Source organism: Macaca mulatta, chromosome 8 (genome assembly GCF_049350105.2).
Source record: "Macaca mulatta isolate MMU2019108-1 chromosome 8, T2T-MMU8v2.0, whole genome shotgun sequence".
Taxonomy (NCBI): Eukaryota; Metazoa; Chordata; class Mammalia; order Primates; family Cercopithecidae; genus Macaca; species Macaca mulatta.
In genome coordinates, this window is record NC_133413.1 from 29,475,439 (window position 1) to 29,497,813 (window position 22,375).

General features: G+C 40.1%; 1 protein-coding gene across 10 annotated transcripts in view; it reads right to left on the bottom strand.

The window, feature by feature from the left end:
* Positions 1-3,272: 3,272 nt before the first annotated feature.
* Positions 3,273-22,375, bottom strand: part of CCDC25 (coiled-coil domain containing 25) — a 40,450-nt gene continuing 21,347 nt past the window's right edge. For 5 of the 10 annotated variants that reach the window (XM_077942737.1, XM_077942736.1, XM_077942734.1 and 2 more), the window contains 4 exons: positions 21,199-21,274; positions 17,186-17,289; positions 16,769-16,971; positions 3,273-4,719 (listed from right to left, as the gene is read on the bottom strand). In XM_077942737.1, coding sequence (XP_077798863.1) covers positions 4,617-4,719; positions 16,769-16,971; positions 17,186-17,289; positions 21,199-21,238 — 450 coding nt within the window. In that variant the 5' untranslated portion in view covers positions 21,239-21,274 and the 3' untranslated portion in view covers positions 3,273-4,616. 10 annotated transcript variants of the gene reach the window in all.

The following is a 22,375-nucleotide window of genomic DNA, read 5'->3' on the forward strand; positions in this document are numbered from 1 at the left end:
AATACAAACTTCAGAGTTTGGAAGGGCTATTGCATGAAAATCAGGGCTTCACAGTGGAAGACGATTTTGGCAAGGCTAGGCTGGTTCCAGGGCACTGCACGGTGCCCCAAATATTTTCTCTTTTTCAGTCTGTGGTTTTAATCTGTTGACCCTGCACTGTGTCTTCACCAAGGGTCAAAAAGCTTCAAGTCTGACAGATCAGCCTTCACCACGTGAAAGATCCCAGTTCTCTTCTGAAATCATAAGCAAATGTTAGCCTTGTCTATGGAAAGCAAACTGCTGATGCAGAAACCAAAACACCAGCAGGAGCCCAGGCAGCTAAGGCCTCATTCAGGCAGGATGTGAAATGTCAGGCCATTTGTCTAATATTTTCACTGCAGTGGTTACTTGATGTTGGAACAAAGCACAACACTGACTTTGGAGAATTCCTTGTTTTTTTTTTTTTCAGCTTTAAATATTGGCATCCACTCACCAGGCTTGAGAACTAGAAAAGCTACATGGATTTCCAGAGTGAGCAACAATTTCCTCTGGCTGCCATTTCTTGCCAGGTTGGTGCCACTCAGCACATGCCAAGGGCAGAGACCAGCTTCTTATTTCATCTGGCTATGGTGTGACTTATTTCATCTTATTTCATCTGGTGTGACTATAGGTCTACACCACTAAGGTAGAAAGCTCACAGCCCCTCCAATAACTGACACAATAATGAAATCAGAAAGATAAAACTAAACAATCCATTTAAGACAGAAAAAGAGGTATGTATAATCTAACAATAGACCCCGGTTAAAAGATGGCATTAGGTAGGTATTTGTATTGTCACTGCACTGCTAAGTCACCTAGTATATACACACATCTCTAAATTTTTCTGTATAAAAATTCTGGTTTCAAACTACATTCCTTATATAGACTAATTTACTTAAACATTTAAACCCCAGAACGCTAGCAGCTAAGGAAGTTAAAATCAATGGATGCCCTGACTAGAAATGTAAACCAAATGTGCTCTAGTAAACATTTAAGGATTCAAATATGCTTTTACAGCTGGGAGAAAAACTTATATGTTTGTGTGGCTCCTCTGAGCCTAAAACCTGCCTGCAAGCATTCTCACAATAGCGTAAGCTCCATCAAAAAAGAGGTGAAAATCTATCAACAGAACACAATCCACAGCCCTACAGTCATCCATGAAACCGTCCAGGAAGTCTTCACATTTGCAGGCTCGCCTTGGCCAAAATGTCAGGCAGACCCCCCGGAATTTGGGGAGAGCAGAGGGTCAAGCTGTAAACTCCAAGTGCTAGTGTTCAAACACCGAGGTATTTCAGCTCTTTCAATCCTCTTCCTGGAATTCTTGGGCGACCTTCCCTTTACTATGATTTGCTCCTCTCCTCCTGCTGTGACTGTGTGAAGGGCATCATCACATGGGGAGCAAGTACCTCTGTCTCCCCACTTGCCTGAAATAAGCAGGCACATCCCATCCGTGAGACTGGAACTTGCAGGAGAAAATGAGAAGTGAAATCTTTCACACACACACACAGTTCTACTCAAACTATAAGCTTTTATTATTGTATTTTACAGATCATTCATTCAGGACATGCTGCATCTGGGGTTGGTATCGTCTCCCTTTTGAACGACAGAATGTGCATAAAAGTCTCTTGCCCACACTGAACTCACACGTGCCTGGCAGGAAGGAGCTCTCACGAAGTGCCAGCTGGATGTGAGCTTGCCCGGGCAGCAGCAGTGCCGTCCTTGTTTCTGAGCTGCCACCTATTCACTGGAGTTAGGTGGGTCAAAGCTGAAATTTAGCTTGGAATTTAAGTTTCTAATTGTATACTTTTGGTTGTAGTCTGATTAGGTTTTAGTCTGCTTTAAAATCAAAAGGTCATCCAGTCACTCTAATATGATCATTTTGAATATGGAAATTTGTTATTCACATGCTGTACCTCAAATCAAAGAAAAAGCAGGCCTCAGTATCACGTGTCAGGAAAAATTAGAAAATTGTTCCTTTTCCATTTTGCCACTCTGCTCCGTTTTCCTCATAAACAGTTCCAGCTTGGAAAACAAGAACTTCCCCCTCTCAGACAGATGCAATAGTGGGAGGAAGGGCTTTGGTCTTAAACTAGAAGCTGCAGCTGAAACTCTCCCCGTCTAATCCTGCCGGCTGTGTGCATGGCTCACACCATCTTTTCTGAGTGGGGAAAACCGCTGGCACTGAACAGCTGAAAGGCTCGCTGCAATCTATGCTTCAAGAACAAGTGAAAGACAATACAACAAAACACATAGACACTGAAGAGATTCAACTAATGTCCATCACCTATTCTGCTAATGTCAGTACTTTTCGATAAACTTCTCAACATCTGTGTTGGTAAACTTCTTAAGATTTGTTGTAGCCCAACCACGGTGACAAAGTTCCCCTGCCCATAAAGCCTAGACAAAAGTGGATAAGAAATATGAAGTCCAAAGCTATAGAAGACAGCAGTTAGGGAAGTAAACTAAACATGCCCCTCGCCTGCATGCTGATCAGAGTGGTGAAACTGAAGACAGTGTTGGCAAAGTGACTCAGACCCACAGCACAGATTTGATCAAGGGCACAGCTCATAAAAATAGCAACAATTTCGAATTCCCCTATCCAACGTTTAGGAAACAATCCAATAGCAAGAAATGAGAGCGGTTCAATGCCAACAGTTTGACCTGTGGGCGATCAACCTATAAGTCCTCAAAAGAAAACGTCCTTGCTTTCCCTGGGACCAGCAGAGATGGGGAAAAAAATAAAACACAGAGGCTGGGGAGTGGGGGCGTAGGAATCAACATAGATGAGGTTGGACAGTTACGAATTCAACAAGAGAATTCAGCAGAGAGACCTGGACATTTTAAACCAGTGTAAGCTGAGAGTTAGGAAATGTTTAAAATTTGAGCCCCAGGACTTCTCATACTATAGTAAAAATATAGGTATTCTTCAAAGGCGCTATCTACACGTGTTGCAGTGTGAGGTACAGAGGAATTCTGCAGAAGCCGGACTCCTTGGAAGTATGGAAGGAGCACAGCTATGAATTCACAGTCAATCAAGAGTGTATCTGAGAAAGGACATCCCTTTGACCCAGTGAGCAGCTGGAAGAAAGAGGCATTTAGCAGAGGAGGAGAAAGATGATAGTCCCCTACAGAATCTGTCAGACTAAGCCTATGATGAATGAGGTTTTTTACAGTAAGATCACCCTCAAAATCAGCTTGTGGAATGGGGGCTACCCTTTTTATAGCAAATTCTAAGAATACATATATCAATGTCCTTCCAGATAAAAAAAAATGATACTTTATTATAACTTTTAAAATTGCAGAACGTCAGACTGAATATCATTAGACACATAAACAAAACCACTCATCTCTAAAGTCATCTTCTACACCCTCTCAAAATTCGGCCAGTGAGTTATGCCTCCGTGAATTTTCCAGTTCAACCCCATTCACCAACGTGAAATAAATGGAAACACTAGCCTTTTGGTTTTGCCCACAGTTCCAAAGTGCTATTACAGGTGGAATATCTGCTGCAGGAGGTCATTCTTGCTGCTGTGGGTGTGAGTAAAATATCCATCTCTTCGCCTCTGGTCCGGCAGGCTTTGTTCTCTTTCTCCTTGTTTCGCCTCCTTCCACAGGGGTTGCCTTACATACTGCAATCAAAAGACATCCTCTGCTCAGAACCACAACAGATAGCGAGGGGTTCGCGTGAGAAGTAATGTTACATACTAAGTTACTGAATCTACAATGAGAAATTAACTCTGGGGTTACAACTCAAATATGACTTCAAGGTAAAGAAAATAATTACTTGGCTGGCTAGTGAAACGCTTAGTTCCTTCTAAAATCACAATTGCAATATGGACTTCTGCTTCACGCTGCATCCCAAGGCACAAATCAGGTAGCCTACATCTCCCAAATGATCAACAGAGCACTCCATCCTATTTTACCCTCAATGCTGAGAAATTACTCCTGGGCCCAGAAGTTGTCGCATAGGTGGCTTGGGTTACTCGGTGCTCAGGCAACAACTGCCACAGGCCCCACCTTGATGAACACCATCAATTTCTTTAAATATGATGATACTAAGATGGAGGCCCCTGCTCAGAGGAAGCAAGGATATAAAAGCTGGGACAGACTGTTGAGGGTCACTACACTATAGACCCAGATGACACGATGGAACATGAATAGTGAAGCTTACAATCTTCTGAAAAATCTCTTTTTCAAAACCCATACGCCCTTTTTTCTAATCGGGAAATCAGGGACAGGGAAACATTCGCATAATAACCCACCAACATGTTCTTCTTAACAGAAGTGAAGATTATTTTAAGAATATGAAAAGTGTTTCAAGACATCTGTTTTCAGGGATAGACCAGAGCAACAGAAGTACTTTTCAGAGTTGTTTCACTTTAAAGTCTATCTCAAGAACAAGGGCAGCCTGCTTTCACAAGGTACCAAGACATGTTCTGGCAAAAACATTTTCACGTTAGGTTATATGCTGTCAAGTTCAACTATTTTATACATATCTGATCCTTTTCTGTCAGCAAAAAAGGTACAATTTTTTTAAAACTCGAAAATCAATAATTTCTGGGTAGGATGAAGGTAGAATTTTGGTTGTATTTTATACTTCAGAACACAGATGAAACCAAAAGGTCTGCAATTGTCTCTACATTCACATCTTTCAAAGGTCCTTTTCTCCTTTTACATGAATTCATCTGAATCATTGCCATCCTGTAGGAAACAAAAAAATGAGACCATAAAAGCCTTGAAAATAATTCAATATTTAAAATTTACAATTATCTTAATTAGCAAGCTGCTTTCTCATCTCAGTTGCTGAGTTCAGAAAGTAAAATAATTAAATTCACTCATCACTTCTCCATCTTAAGTTGTCAGTTTCCTGAGATAGCTGAATTAACAGCTGTATTCTGTGAGGTGTCATTACATGGCCTGATTACACAGCAATAAGTGACCACTGATTTCTAAATAATGAAGTAAGTCCCACCTGACCTAGTACAGTGCAAAACAAATGTGACTGTAAGAAAACATGACAGGTCCTTCAACAAATGTACCAAGCAAACACTACCTCAATATCCTCATGCCAGCAATTCTGCCAATATGCAAACTATTTCTGGCCTAAGTTCCAGTAATCTGAGCCTCAACATTGTCACAGATTTGGGACTTCACAACATGGCTCTGATTTCTTCTTCTTCGTTAATAGGAAAGGCCATTAGGAAGTCAAACATGGGCTAGTTTACCAAGTTAGCTGGTTTGTGACATTTTTTAATTTAAAAAACCTTTATAACGGTATACAGCACAAAGGGACTGATTTCATTGTGTGGCTTATGAGCAAGTCCTGAAGGCCACACACAAAGGTAGAGCCCTGACTCCTTTTTGGACAACATTCACTAAGAGTGTGCATTCTGATTTGCTTGCCAATGTCACAACCTGAACACTCCACTTGTTTTATCTTCTTTCTCTTTCCCATTGCTTGACATCAGCATTGTTAGAGAAAGGGATCAGACTAAGGCTTATCTAAATGGCCCTTATTAAAGATGGTAGAGAAATACGATACGGGTAGAAAACATTAGTTCCTGTGAAGTCTGGTTTTAGCACCAGCTTCACTTAGTGGTTTTCTCTGTGCTTCTCTTCCATTAGCATAATGAACAGAAGCCACGGTAAAAATGTCTTCGATAATTGTACAAAGAGCAGACTAATGACTGTGTTATATCCAGGCGCCAAGAGTATGATTGCCCTAGAGTCTTAATCTGAAATAAAAGCAGTAGCAATGTTTGAAAGAGTCATTTAGTATCTTCAAATGCCAGCTTTAGATCCCAAACACTGAAGATGAACAACTCAGTAAGACAGTCTGGGTTGTTATCAACGAGAGTTTAAGCCATTCCCTGTAAAGGCTGTGGGTTAGATGTGCAGAATTCCCACTTGTCTGGGGCTATGTTTTGGAATTACAGTAATTACTCTTCTTGATGAACCTGTATAAGCTAAATTAAAACTTAAGTCCTCTATTACATAAACACTTGCCCTTAACTGAAAAATCAACTGATCACGTTCTAAATTGGATCATAAAACATCTGTATTGCTTACACTTCTACACTGCTGGTGGGAATGTAAACTAGTACAGCCACTATGGAAAACAGCGTGGAGATTCCTTAAAGAACTAAAGTAGAACTACCATTTGATCCAGCAATCCCACTACTGGGTATCTACCCAGAGGAAAAGAAGTCATTATTCAAAAAAGATACTTGCACACACGTTTATAGTGGCACAATTCACAATTGCAAAATCGTGGAACCAACCCAAATGCCCATCAATGAATGAGTGGATAAAGAAACTGTGGTATATATGTACAAAGGAATACTATGCAGCCATAAAAAGGAATATATTAACAGCATCTGCAGTGACCTGGATGAGACTGGAGACTATTATTGTAAGTGAAGTAACTCAGGAATGGAAAACCAAACATTGTATGTTCTCACTGATATGTGGGAGCTAAGCTATGAGGATGCAAAGGCATAAGAATGATACAATGGACTTCGGGTAAGAGTGGGAGGGGGTAAGGGATAAAAGACTACAAATATGGTACAGTGTATACTGCTCGGGTGATGGATGCACCAAAATCTCACAAATCACCACTAAAGAACTTACTCATGTAGCCAAATACCACCTGTACTCCAATAACTTATGAAAAACAAAACAAAACAAAACAAAACACAAACATCTGTATCCCTTAACAGAAGATGGTTACAAGGAGAATTAGTCTATTCTTTTAAAGTATGGAGAAAAACTATAAAAACATTTTCACTGAAAGAGAGAATAAAAACACCCAGTGCAAAACTTCCTTGGAATCTTGAACCTGATTCATACTTGGAGCTCAGGAGCAGGGGTTGCAAGCAACAGAGGGAGAGTAAGGGTAGAAAGGTTAGCAATCTTTTGGGCTACAAATTCAATTTTCTAGTCTTGGGACTTTTAACATCCATCACTGATCAGATGGTGTTTGTATATGTACGTATGTAGGTGGGTAGGTAGGTATGTATATGTGTGTGTGTATTTATTTCTCAACTCTAGAATGATATACAAACTTTACAAATCCATAATGAGAATGAAATGACTAAGGTCATGAAATAATATGGGGGCTAGATTTCTGGTGGAAAGTAGCCTCTAAAATACAGAAAAGTTCAAAAAGCAAAATAAGCCCAACAATGACATCTGAGCTGTGGTATGTTCAAGACTACTGTTTAGCGATAAAGTGTTCCAATAGTTTCAAGAAATCTGAAATTAGCTTCCAGAAAGGATTAAACACATCTCATCTTTTCATAATGATACTCTGGAAAAATAGCAACCAAAGACTATATGAACAAGGGATTAAAATATGACTATTTACAGAGTAGGTCAAGGAAGACTTTCACATCGATGTGTCTTTGCTTCAATTCTGAAGCAGCCCTGTGGAATAATATGTCTCCAGTTTACTGATGATCAATACTCCCTCAGAGAGTTTAAATGACCCAACCACTGTGACAAAGCTCCCTTGTCCAAGGGATTTTTAATCCCTCACGATTAGCAAATGACAGTTAAGTCTCTAAACTTCAAATTCAAAGCTCTATTTAATTTAATAATGCTATTCTGGAATTTTTCAGGAATAAATTATAAAGAAACGTCTCCGATTCATAAAGGAGCCTCATAAATTTAGTTCTTCATAGATATGGGATTAAGAATGTTGTTCTTACAAATTTTTAGAAGCATATGTAGATATAAACAAGATATAAAATCCTATTACTTCTAATTCATGCATTAAATCTGGGGTTTGACTAGATGACTTATAAGGGATCTTAAATTCTGTTACAGTTGGCCCTTGATTTCTTTATCTGTGAATTCAACCAACCTCAGCTCAAAAATATTTAGAGGAAAAAAGCAATTTAAAAAATACAATTAAAATAATATAAATTTTAAAAATACAGTATAAGAACTATTTACATAGCATTTACACTATTTAGGTATTATAAGTAATCTAGAGATAAAGTATATGGAAGGATGTGCATAGGTTATATGCAACTACTACTCCATTTTACACAAGCGACTCAAGCATCCTAGGATTTTGGTAGCTTCAGGAAGTCCTGGAACCAATCCCCCACAAATACTGAGGGATGACTAAATTTTTTAACTATACTATAAAACATGCAAAATCCCAAATATATCCACCCCGTTTCCATTTTCTGCAGACTGCTCAATAGCAGCTAAATTGTGCTATCTCTAGGTACTTCAAGACAAATTTTGGGAAAGACAGCCTCAAGGACAATAATTCTCTGACAGTTCCAATCAAATAATTAGATGTGATGTTAAGAAGATCCTTTCAGTACTGTGTCATAGGTCATCATCCGTTTTTATCCCAGGTCCTAAGGAACATGAAAACAACCAATTTTGTCACTTAGGCTTCACTTAGTCACATAAGATCTTAGGGTAAGTACTTTTATTTTAATTGAAGGTGATAATTTTGTTCTCACTCAATTATAATATGGACTCTACAGTCACAGTGATATAGAACACTAATAAATGAAGGCACTTTTGCATGCCTGCAACCAGAAAAGAGGGGAAATTGAATAAAGTTCTGTAAATATAAAATGAATAGACCTGTATTCCACAGTAGACAAGCTCTGACAATCACCCTCCCTGAGATGAGCTACTTAACAACACACATGAGGAAGTCCACAGGGAAGGAGGCGCAATGCCTAACAGACTCCAGCCTGAGTGGTGTCCTGGTTGCCAAATCACAGTCACCTATTTGCAACATGTAAGGCAATAATGGCCAGTAACACAATTATTAAAAACCCTTAGTGAATTATTTCAAGGCAAACATTCATGCAAACCACCTGAACGTACCTGATTTGAAGACATATTTTCAACTTTCATTAGTGATGAATAGCTCCTAGAAGGAAAAAAAAAAACACACACACATACATTTAAAATATGGTGATCCAGTCAACAAATATTTGATGAACATTTCCTGTGTATCCAGCACTGCTCAGGGGCTTTAGAAGAACCGCAAGAGCTATTAGATATAATCTCTGAGCTCAAGGAGATTGTAACGTTCAAAGGATACATATTTATAAACAATAAAAAAGATGTGCACAGCACTTAATAGTTTACAAAGTGCTTTCTCCCACTTGTTTCATGTCACCACCTCCACAATAACTTGGCGAGACAGGTGGCATTATTCCTACTTTTTAGATGGGGAAATTCACCTATGGCCAAGATCTGATATGATTCACTGCTTAGGTATATAGCTCAGACTGTAAATGCTACAGGAATTCAAAGGAGGAAACACATCAGTGTGGGCAGGAGCTGTCAGGGCACCCTTCACAGAAAAGGGAGAACCCAAATCAAGCCAATCAAGTGGGCAGGATGAGTGAGGGGGCATTTCAGATCCAGAGAGTGGGATGAGCAAAGAGACAGAGATGGTATCTATATGACTTGCTGAAGATCCAGCTAACTCGGGCAGGTTCTCAAAGTAAAGTAATGGGAAATCAGGCTGGATGTGGGGTCCAATTATGTTGTCTTGATTGCATGACTGAACACAATGTGTTCAGCAAGAAGCCATAATACACAACTGTGTAAAGCCATAATGAGGTTCGATGGGTATTTATTAAATATCCATGATGCATAAGACCCTGTGCTAAGCCTGGGTGGAGAATCGGATGAGAAGAAAACAGAAAATGATGACTAACACAAAGCCTGGACCCACAGAACTTACTAGGAGGGGAAATAAGACTTATTCATCAATAACTACAGTGAAAAGTACTATTAAAAAATACACAGCTGGGGGCAGTGGCTCACGCCTGTAATCCAGGCACTTTGGGAGGCTGACACGGGAAGATCACGAAGTCAGGAGTTTGAAAGCAGCCTGACCAACATGGTGAAACCCCATCTCTACTAAAAATACAAAAATCAGCCAAGTGTGGTGGCGTGCGCCTGTAATCCCAGCTACTCAGGAGGCTGAGGCAGGAGAATCACTTGAACCCGGAAGGCAGAGGTTGCAGTGAGCTGAGATCGCACCACTGCACTCCAGAATGAGCAATAGAGCAAGACTCCATCTCAAAAACAACAACAACAAATACACAAAGAGACAAAGGAAAGTGAGACTACATAATACCAATGTTTTGAAAAGAATAGTCTGTAGCAAACAAGAGTAGAGAGAGGAGAGAAGTGGTCAAGGCAAGAAGGTCCATTCAAAATAACAGTATTTACCATTTACTAGGTGTCCTTTATTTGGTAAGAACTGTAGAAAGCGCTTTCTACATAAATTACTGCTAACCTCTACAACCACCTAATAGGTCAAGGAGTATTTTAAGCCCACTGTACAAAACAAGAAAGCAGAGTCAGGGTGGTTAAGTACATTGTCCAAGGTCTTAGAGATAAGAAGATATGCCAGCTTTTGAACCCAGGTCTGACTCCTAAGCCCACACTCTTACCAGGCCACAGCTTACTGCAATACCCCAATTTGAGGGCATGAATCCCTGGAGTCAACAGCTGTAATGGTAAGAAGGAATACAGAGAAGAAACAACAATGACATCAAGGTTTGTTGCTTGGGTGATTTGAAAAAATTAAGAGAAATGGGAAAATGTTGCAAAGAAGATGTGCCTGGTTTGAGACGCGCTGCATCTGAAGTCACAGTGAGACACCCAAGTAAATATGAACTGTAGAAACTGAAAACTGAAGACCAGTGGGAAGGAGAAATGTCACAGTCAAAGATAATGAGTTGGGAGACACCCGGAGGGAGAGACCAGGAAGACTTTCCCTCTGGAGAGACCTGCAAGCTTGTAAGAGTAAGTGGTATCCCCAAGGAATTAAAAACAAAAAGAAAAACAACAACAACAAAAAAACACCAGACAAGATCAACGGGTTGCATGAGCGGGAGGAGAAAGACATGTTAATGAAACAAAAGTGGTGACAGCAGAGAATGTCAATCCTGACTGCATCTGAAAATCACTCGTGAAGATTTAAATGGATCCATATGCCCAGTTGTGGGGATCTACCCAGGCTGAAGAATCACTGGGTCAGAATTGCCATCTATGCGATAATGAGGCACAAATTCACTTTTCTTGGGCCAGGAGCGGTGGCTCACGCCTGTAATCCCAGCACTTTGGGAGGCCGAGGCATGCGGATCACTTGAGGTCAGGAGTTCAAGGCCAGCCTGGCCAACATGGTGAAACCCTGTCTTTACTAAAAATATAAAAATTAGCTGGGCATGGTGGTGCATGCCTGTAATCTCAGCTATCCGGGAAACTGGAGCAGGAGAATCACTTGAACCCAGGAGGTGGAGGTTGCAGTGAGCCGAGATGGTGCCACTGCACTCCAGCCTAGGTCACAGAGTGAGACTCAGTCTCAAAAACAAAACAAAACAAACAAAAAAAACAAACAAAAACAAATTTACCTTTTTTTTAGTTTCCTCTGAGCTCCATTTCCATTAGTCCAACTACCTCCCTGACATCTTTTTGGAGATCTCAAGGGTATTTTCAGATTCCTATGTCCCTATCCAACTCATGGTCTTCCCCCTACCAAACCAGTTTAGTTCTTTTCCAGTGTTCCCCAGCTCAAAGAATGGCATCACTATCCATTTCATTTCCAACTGGAAACCTAGGAGTTCCATTCTTAGCCCCCTTTTCCCTGCCCTTCACCTCAATCCAAACTATCATCAAATCCTAATGTTTTACCTAGAAAATTATCTCTCATTGATCCACTTCTCTCCACCCCAAGTCACCACCATATTCTAAGCTACCATCATCTGTGATGTGGAATGCTCTTAACCTGGTCACACCCACTCCGGTTCCCTTTACAATCAGGTCAGCAAAGTGACCTTCTCAAAACACAAGCTTCATTGTATTAACCCTTGCTTAAAACCTTTTGATGGCTTCACAGTGCTCTTAGGATGAAGACAAACACGGCCAGCAAGGCCTGCGTAGACTGGCCCCTTGATCCAAGTGCCCTCTCATCCCTGCTGCTTTAGACATTTGGGACTTTAGTCCTGCATTTTGCCTTGCTGCTCCCATACAAGGTCTTTGCATAGATAGTTCCCTCTGCTTTAGAGCACTCCTTCCAACTCTTTAGCTATCAGAGTTTTGATCTTAACTTCAAGACCACCATATCAGGGGACAAGTGTGGTGGCTCATGCCTTTAATCCCAGCACTTTGGAAGGCTGAGGCAGGAGGATCACTTGAGCTCAGGAGTTTGAGATCAGCCTGGGCAACATTGCAAGACCCCATCTCTACAAAAAAATAAGGATATTAGCTGGGCATGGTGGTGTGAGCCTGTAGTCCCAGCTACCAAGGAGGCTGAGGTGGGAGGATCACTTGAGCTCAGGAGTTTGAGATCAGCCTGGGCAACATAGCAAGACCCCACCTCTACAAAAAATAAGGATATTAGCTTGGCATGGTGGTGTGAGCCTGTAGTCTCAGCTACTAAGGAGGCTGAGGTAGAAGGATCACTTGAGCCCAGGAATTGCAGGCTGTAGTGAGCTACAATGGCACCCTGGCATTTCAGCCTGGGATACGTTTGGCATGTGTTTAACAGAAAGAGACATACCAATTGTTTCTAGTTTTCTGAATCCATGGAGATTATTAAAAAAATACAAGTGATTAGCAACCACTTAGAAAGTGGGACTAATTAAACTTTTGAAGCAAAAATTGTATTCAATGAGACTGAGAATTATTTCCCCTCAGTTAAATACAAATATTTTATATGTTGAGGATGCTATGGAAGAAAGCCCAGAAGATACAAAAACTGTGTTTTGCTTTTTAAGTTTTGTTTAAATACAATTTCTGAAACTCATAAAATCATACGAATGCCCTAAATTTTAGTAGCATGCAGTTTAACATGAATTATGCCATATATAAGTTACTTGGTTTTTATTGAATAAAAATTACTTTAAAATTGAAACATAAAAGGAATCACCATACCAGGGAAGCTAATCTTAGTACATTCATGATGTACGACTAGTCACTCACTGCATAGACAAAGCACTCTGTCACCTGTAAGGGGACGCAAGGATGCACGAATGTCTCCCTGAAGGAGCACACAGGTAACACGAGGAGGCACAGCACACAGTGTTATTTACAGTAGAAGGCAGTGGCAATGTGTATAAGATAAACAAAAAGAGGTACAAAGAAGTCGGTTCTTCATGAGACTGTCACCCATTTAATTAGTTAATGGTTTCACCATTTCCTCTCCTACATGTTACTTCATTCATCCTGTAAGTCTACCTTTTCCCAATATTCCACAAAACCTATAAAGGCTCTTTATCACTTACAACATGAAATTCTGGACCAAAGGAAATCTTTAAGTCACTCTACAATGTACCGAATTTTTCATTCTTTCACTTGCCTACGTGTGACCTTGACTCTGGCCTTGCCGGTTTGTTCATTCCTTGCCTCAAAGGAAGCATGATACAGACTATTGGCTTCAGGATTAGACTTGAGTTTGGATTCCTGCTTTGTCAGTTACGGGCTAAAATCTTTCCACATTATCCTCCATGCTGAAGTAAGCTTTGCCTGAAAATCAAGTTCATGTCAATGTTCAAACTGATGATACATTTTCTGACTTACCATTTCACCTGGGTCTTGTACTTCTCTCAATCCAATTACCTGAGCTGTGGGTTCCAATTCTGATCTCCCAGTCTCTATCACAACTTTTTATTTTTATTTTTTGAGACAGAATCTAGCTCTGTCACCCAGGATGGAATGCAGTAAGCTCACTGCAGCTTCAGCCAACAAGTCTCAAGCAATCCTCCCACCTCAGCCTCCAGAGTAGCTGCGACTATAGGCTTGTACCACCACGCCTGGCTAATTATTTTATTTTTTGTAGAGACAGAGTCTAATTTTGTTGCCCAGGCTGATCTCAAACTCCCAGACTCAAGCAATCCTTCTGCGTCAGCCTCCCAAAGTGCTGGGATTATAGGCATAAAACACTTTGCCCGGCCCCATTTGAACTTTTAAATATCCCTCTCTCAGGTAGCCATAGTCCTTACTCTTTGTTTTGACTGCCTCAACCTCTCATCTGTTACTCACCCATCCTCTATTTATGATGTATCCCTGACTATTGCTTATTTCTTCTGGTTTCGACATCTACATGGGTTGACTTAATTTTGATGTAATAAATGTTTGGTTCAGTAACACAAAAAGCCAAATAAAAGAATGCAAAATTAAAAGACAGTAATAGACATACATTTCTATATCTTGGGTGGAAGATTCAAAGACAGAAATTAAAACGATGCTAGCACTGCAAAATGTAAAAACAGATTACAAAACAAGTCAGAAGCATAGAGCCTATTGCTGGAATTTCACAGATGCTGCAGAACACAGCAAACAGTAGCTCCGGATGTGCCAAGCAAACCCTTGCAATGTCACCGCGTCCCATTCCCGGCACTGCAGCCCTGTGCCACGTTCTTCTATCTTCTGCAGCATGTGACAGAAAGTTGTCTGTGTGGCATATGGTTAATGGAAATAAAAATAGCGATTGTTTTTGGTTTTCTGAGATCCATGGAGATTATTAAAAAATACAAATGACTAGTGACAACTTAGAAAGTGGGACTGATTAAATTTTTGAAGCAAAAATCTTATATTCAGTAAGATTGAGTTTTCCCTTCAGTTAAAAGGAGTGTTTTATATGTCGATGACACTATGGAAAAAAACCCAGAAGATCTGAAACTGTGTTTTGGTGGACAAATTTTGTTTAAATGCTTGTAATTTTTGAAACTCATAAAATCACATAAATGTCCTAAATTTTAGTAGCATGCAGTTTAATTTGAATTATGACATCTATAAATTACTTGATTGATTTAAATTGAATAAAAATTACTTTAAAATTGAATAAATTGAACAGAGGGCAGAAGAGTATAATAAGTAATATGTGTAGGTTTGAGAATCAGACTGAGACTAAGTAGCCACATGAGCTTGTAGCAAGTTTCTTGATTGCTTCTCAGGCTCAGTTTCCTCTTCTATAAGATGCAGATAAAAATCTGCTATGGCTATTGTTGGCATTAAATGAGAGAATGCAGTAAACCACTTCGCAGTGCAGTGTTTGGCAGAGGGAAAACGTTCAGAAAGGTTAGCTATTCTTCCTTATTCAATGTTATAAGTAAATTAGGTGATCTTATGTTCCTAATATGATGTTCCATCATGTTTCTAAACAAAATTATGTTCGATTCATACAAAGGGCACTAAAAGGCATGTTTTCAATTTCCCCCCACTCCAAACTCAAAACAAAAAAGAATTAACTACTCTAAATCCTGCATCACTCAGAATTCCACACATTTTACCTCACTGATGGCGTTAATACCGTTTCTTTCACTTCAAACACAAAGCAGATTCACAATTCTAGGCCATATCAAATATTTAAACATATATGTTAGTTAGCCTCATATTAGCAGATTGTAATTCAGGGTAACGTTTCTGAAGTTCTCCATATGAACACTGTATTTTAAATGAAGCTACTAAGCCTGTTTTAGCAGAACCCCAACCAGAAACACATGCATGTGAATAATAAATAACAGTATGTGTTCATTATACCTACATTCTGACCCAACAATCTTTCTAAGAATCCAGGGCATTCCAACGAAACTGGGTTAGGACGTGCCTACGCAACATGTTTCTGATTCCACACCATTTCCAAAGGCAATATATGTTATCAGTAACCCTTTTTTCTTTTTGGTATATGTCTTGCAAATAAAAAATCATGGAAAAATCTAGGAGTTCTGTGATGAGAATTTGCAGGATTAATTTCGTTTAATTAGAACAACTAGGGGCCCTTCGGGTACAGCACTGTATGGCAGAACATCCACATTCTAGTCTCTAGAACCTATAAATATGTTATCTTCTATGGCAAAGTAGACTTTGCCGATGTCATTAGTTAAGGACCTTAAAATGGAGAGATCATCCTGAATTATCTGGATTAACCCAATCTAATCACACTGTTCCTTAAAAGCAGAGAAGGCAGTGGTCAGACAGGGGACTGTGACTATGGAAAGCTTTGGAGAAGGAGCCACAAGCCAAGAAATGTGGGTGCCTCTCAAAGTTGAAAGGAAAGATTCTCCCCTAGTGCCTCCAGACACTTTGATTTTAGCCCAGTGAGAATACTACTGGACTTCCAATCTTCAGACAATAAATCTGTGTTGTTTTAAGCTACTACATTTGTGGCAATTGGTTTCAATGGCAATAGAAGACTCACAATCATTATTGTCATGGCTTCATTAGAATTCATGTCTTCATTAGAATTTCAGGAGCCAAATTGTACTTGAAATATTTAGCTGTTTAAAAAGGTAGTGCTTTGAAACAGGCCTTACCACATTACTTTAAACTTTCAAAACGTAGAAAAAGAGTTTTAAAAACAGCTTTGAGAATTACTAGCATTGGTTTTTAGAGCCAACACAACTTTATTTAAATAGCACAGCTAGTCAATAGTAAACCCCTCCCAAAGCACCTTTTCCTTTCCAGAAGAACTTTACAAACCAAACCAAACTAGGGATAACCTATGAAGGTTTCTCTATGAATAAAATTAGTTATTTTATTTCATCCACTTTCATATCCTGCCGCCATAAACAAGCAATTCTTTTAACCAACACATTAATATAAATGCCTTTTTTAAAAAACTGATTCAAGGTTCTAAGCTTGTTACATGTCCCTCCTTCTACCAATATATCATTTTTAATGGCTAATACATGATTAAAATCATCAGGGAATAATCTTTGAGGCCAGTCTCAATGCCACAGCTCCAACATACCTAAGTTCATCCATTTCCCTCTTCTTCTTCATTTCTTCTTTTTCTCTCCTTTTCATTTCCTGAATTTGGGCTTTTTTCTCATTCCTCTCTTCACGATCTCTGCATTCTTTCTCTGCTGCTAGGTCTGGGAACCGCTCCACTTTGGTCTTTTCTAATCGGTTCAGGATCTCATTTACTTTCTTCTCCACTGTCACAATTTTTACCTTTAAGGGAGATAGGAGAAAAGATATTGCATCTTTTTGTTTTTTTCTCCCAGAAGAGGGGTGAGGCTTTCCAGGGGTTTAGCAACCCAGTTTAATTCCCTTTAGAAAACACACATCATGCTCAGCCCTCAACAACAATGGTGTCAGACAGAAAAGATAGGATACTCCATTCAGTATCAGGGCTCCGCCTCCTTCAGTGGCACAAAACACTTACATCCTTCTGCCTGTGAAAGCCTATCTGCCCCACATCCATGTCAGCTGTTTTCTTCAGGTTAGACCACGGCGTATATACCACATTAACGTTGTTCATCTTGCAGCCTGCCAAGAGAGACTGTCTTCAACATGCAGGCAGGATGAGACTGAGCAATGTGTTCCCTTACCCACTGGCAAACTGCCATAAGCCGACAAGGGAAACGGCTTAGAATGAACAGGCCACCCATTGTTTTAAACCACCAATACTTTTTCAAAACCACCCACAAAAGGCAAATGGTAAAGCTGACAAAATTCAGACGGAAGTATTACTACGGCAAGTAGGGGTCCATGGATTAGCTTCAGGGACTTCTGAGGACTCTCTAACATTGGATGCAAAATGTATCATTGTGGGTTTTTTTGAGAGAAAAGGACTGAATACATTTCCTCAGATTCTCAAAGGACTCCTTGACTCTGAAGGTTAAGCAGCACTGGAAAGCCATGGCCTGGGACTCGCAAGCCCTGGACTCTAGCTGGGACTACCACGAGCTACCCAAGTCCGTCTGGAGAAGTCCCCTGGCCCTCTGAATCGCATATGAAATGTGAGGAAATTGGAATAGTTGAATAGATTTTTTGCTTATATTTTCTTTCAGCAGTGGAACCCTTTTACTAAAGAAAATACAGAAGTCATCAGAGCAGAGGCGCTCTGGATAGAAGGAGTGCCAGGTGCCCTGTTCGCTCCTCCTCCTACCCCTTGCACCACCTCCTCCACCACTCATGCCCTCTACCCCCAATACCCTCCCTGGCAGCTCTGGAAATCGCAGTTTAATCACTAGTCTGATGCTCTCTCTGGTCCTTTCAAATTAGATGGCAAGAGATTTCAATGCTTATTAAATCCCCATGTACACTGTAAAAAGCTGGAAGACGACTTTACCCAAGTGTTCAAGGTTAACACCACCAAAAATGGCACAAAATGACATCATGTGCTGCCTGACTATAATGTGCAAAACTTCACTTATGTAATATTCCTGCCCCAAAGTGCATGATGGGATTCTAATCCAGAGGAAGCGTCAGACAAACCCCAACTGTGGGTTAGTAATCCCATTACTACAACTGGTCTGCACTCTTCGAAAAACAAAGCAGCATTTCTGGATTAAAGGAGACTAAATACAGCACAAATAAATACAGCACATGGCCCTGGATCCAAAAAAAAAAAAAGCTATAAAGAAACAGTAGTGGGACAAGTGGCAAAACTTAAATATGGACTGTATATCAGAACACGGTATTCTATCCATGTTAAACTTCCTGAATTTTACCACTGTAATGCAGTTATTTAAGACAATGTCCGTGTTCTCCAGAGAAACATGTTCAAGGGTCATGATATCTACAATTTCCCTTCAGATGGTTCGGCTAAAAAGGTTAATGGGTATGCTATATATAAAGCAAATAAATATGGAAAAATTTAAAAATTGATGAATCTAAGTGAATGGTATATGGTAGCTGTACTATTCTTGCAACTTTTCTGTATATCTGAAAGTTTTTTCAAAATAAAGTTTCTTTAAAAAATCTCCATGTGCAAGGCACTGTGGGGGATACAAACATGATTAGACAATGACTCCTGCTCTCCACGACTCTAACGGAGCAGGGCAAGCACATAAATAACTTGGATTAAAAGGAGAACTGATCAAATGCTGTTGGAAAGGTAGAGGAAAGTGCTGAGACAGCACAGAGAAAGTGGGGCCACTCACAGCTGAAGAAGGAAAAGCCTTCATCGAGGAGGCTCACAGAGCTCAGGGGTTACGCCAGAAGACTTGAGTCAAATGGGGTGACATCAAATCCAGTCTCTACTGCACTTTAGACCTCTAAGACCTTGAAGAAGTTCCTTAATTCTCTTTAAGATCAGTGTCCTCCTCTATAAAATGAAAATAATATCTAACTCAACAGGGTGGATAATTTGTGAAGTACTTAGCACACGGCCAGGCATGTAATTAACGTTCCATCAATGTTAGCAATTACTACCACCACTATACCTACTATGTGGACCTTAGCTTAAATCTGGACTCTGATGACTGACAAGGACAAACCTGAAGGCAGAAGAAACAATACAAGCCGGGTGCAAGGTCAGAAAACAGCAAATATTGGCTTTGGCTGTAGGGTGAAATACGTGAAGGAAAAGAAGTCCGCAGTCAAATCAGAGATGCTTAAATACCGACTTCAGAAGTCTGGACTGAACAGTTTAGGCCGAGGGGAGTCAAGAAAGTTTCTAAACTTTTAAAAGTTTAATCTGGAAAGATTCATTGGGTGAACAAAGAACAGGCTGACCTAAGATTCTAGACCTATGACCCAGAACAGGCTGATTCTACAGCAACGAACAAGTTTATCCCCAATGTCCTTGGTTCTGATCACTGCAGGTGGTCAACCGGGGGAAAACTTTGTTCCTACAAAGTGCCTACAAGCGGAGTGTCCTCTAGAAATCTCAGAGCAAAGACTGTTTTCTCCACTCCTTGGCACAGTATCTTCTACTGACTCACAAGAGCAAGACCCTTGGGCTTAGCTCCTTATTTGCTAGCTGAGCTATCGTTGCAGAAGGCTGAAGAGGAGAGAAAGAGTAATTCAGGGTCATGACTCTTTGCTCCTCTTTGTTTTCTCTAGAACTAGTAAACTAAGAAGAGATTAAGAAGAAAGCAGCTGGGCCAAGAATAAGGCCTCCAAAGCTCTTTTAACAAAGGCATGTCTGCTAGCCAGGGGCATGGGAAGGCATAAGGACATGTAAGGAAATTGGAACACAGAAGAAAAGAATATAATGACTGTTTCAATTCTTATTATTTCAGTAACTGAAGATCTTCGCTGAAAATCTTGGAAAATTCTGTTCTACTCATAAAATGGAATGTCCCAAAATGTATTACAATTTGTTGACTTATAGAGTTGAAAATCAGTGGCTCTGTAAAGCAAGAGTTCTACCTTCTCTGGCTAGGTGCTGACTCATCATTCAAGTGAAGGTGTGGGAAGCACAGTCTGAGTGACGGGGAAAGGGGAATGCTGCGCTGCTCTTGTCCTGTAATTGCCAACCCCTGGTACCTGTTATCAGCTGTGGGTTTGCCCCATGTTTATCTTCTACCCAAACCATGATTGCTTTCCAACCCTCTGGAGCATCCTTCCACTCCATCTCAAGCCACAATAACCTCTACCTGATCTAGACCTATGTTCTACACCCTAAAATCGGATCTACTGGCTCATCCTTAGCAGAGCACCACCTCCTAGTTTCCCTTCTTAAACCCCACCTCTAACCTAATAATCATCCTTCTTAACCCTTCATGACGAGTAGATGAAATCTTGCAGGGCATAAATAAATACCAGGTAATCACCAAGCACAGTATGCCAAGCCCCACCTAAAACACTTAGGCTAATTGTTCTCAACCCACACTGCACAGGAGAATCACACAGAGGACTTTTAAAAGCAGTGATACTTGGGAATCACCCCAGACCAACTAAATAAGATTCTCTTCAGTGGGGAGGGGAAGTAACAAGATCAACTGACTTGACAACTTCACAATTTAAGAGGGAAAAAGTACGTAAGAGGAGGAGAGAAAGAAAAAGTAGAAAAGCATGATTTGGGGACTTTTCTAGAATCTAATGACAAATAATAGAAATAAAGATATCAAACAACATTAAAAATAAAGCCACAAAACACATTGTTCTTGCTTAGCTATCAACATCACCAAATTTCCCAAAGTCTTTTTATAATAACACTAAGTACAGACAGATCTAGACAACCTTCTATTCAAGGTAAGGAAACAGTAAAAAGAGCTGAGACTCAGATAGGACCATCAAAATGACAGGGGTGGGGAGATCAGTTTTTAGTTATTTGACAGGTAGCAAAATTGCCATCCATCTTAAAGAACAAAACATGGCAAAGGCACAGCACATGTTATTCCTTTGATGGAGGCCAAAGTCAAGAGCATGCTCACTAAAATGTAATCCACTTCAGACACAGAGAAAGTTAATGCTAATTCTAAAAACACCACTAGGAAAACTGACCTTGAATGCTATTGGCCTTCACAAGGTGGGCACAGTCCATCAGCACTTCCTTTGGGATGTCTTCTATATTCTCCCCCTGAAATACAAAAATAAACCAATTGGTCCACTACCTCATTATCCATTGACACCAGAGCACTCAAAGGGCATTTGCTGCCTTATCTACCAGGTATGACTTTATTATAAGCAGAGGTTCTTCAACTGTTACAGAACACTGAAAAGTAAATTTACTATGTGCATTATGAGAATGTTTAAAATAAGAGAACGCTGTAATATGAAAAATACTGACACTTAATAAGTAAAAACAAAACAGGAAATGAAAAAAACTGCCAGAATATTAATTATAATTATGTCTGAGTAATTTTTATTCTCTTTCTTCTCATTCTGACTTCTAGAAACCTTGTGGGAAAATGGTGCCTATTTTTGACAACTGGATGTCTTCCTGGCCGAGGTCCCTATGACCTTCCTCTCAAAAGAAAATGTGTAGTTTTAGTTCTCAGACAACTGGTAGGTCATCTATCCTCAGCTTTAATCAGGAAAAAAGTTCTTGTTGTGTAGATCTCAACCATTCATTATAAGGAAGAAATAACAGAAATGACACTGATCCTTTTTCTCTACAGAAATTTGTATCAAAATCAAAGATGAATAAGTGAGGTGATGCCCCTTTTACAGATGCAGAAACAGGCCAGTTAAGTAACTTGCTCAGAGTCACATGGTGAGTAAGCAGCAGAACCAGAATTCAAAGCCAGCAGTCTGGCCCCAGAGTCTGAATGAACCCCTTAGTCTTTCTGCATTTCCAACACTTCCTTCGTACCTACTAAGTACAACGGCTATGTCATTTACTGCAGGAAATTAATCACGTATGTTTATTGCGGCACTATTTACAATAGCAAAGACTTGGAATCAACCCAAATGTCCATCAGTGACAGATTGGATTAAGAAAATGTGGCACATATACACCATGGAATACTATGCAGCCATAAAAAAGGATGAGTTTGTGTCCTTTGTAGGGACATGGATGCAGCTGGAAACCATCATTCTTAGCAAGCTATCACAAGAACTGAAAACCAATCACCGCATGTTCTCACTCATAGGTGGGAACTGAACAATGAGATCACTTGGACTCAGGAAGGGGAACATCACACACCGGGGCCTATCATGGGGAGGGGGGAGGGAGGAG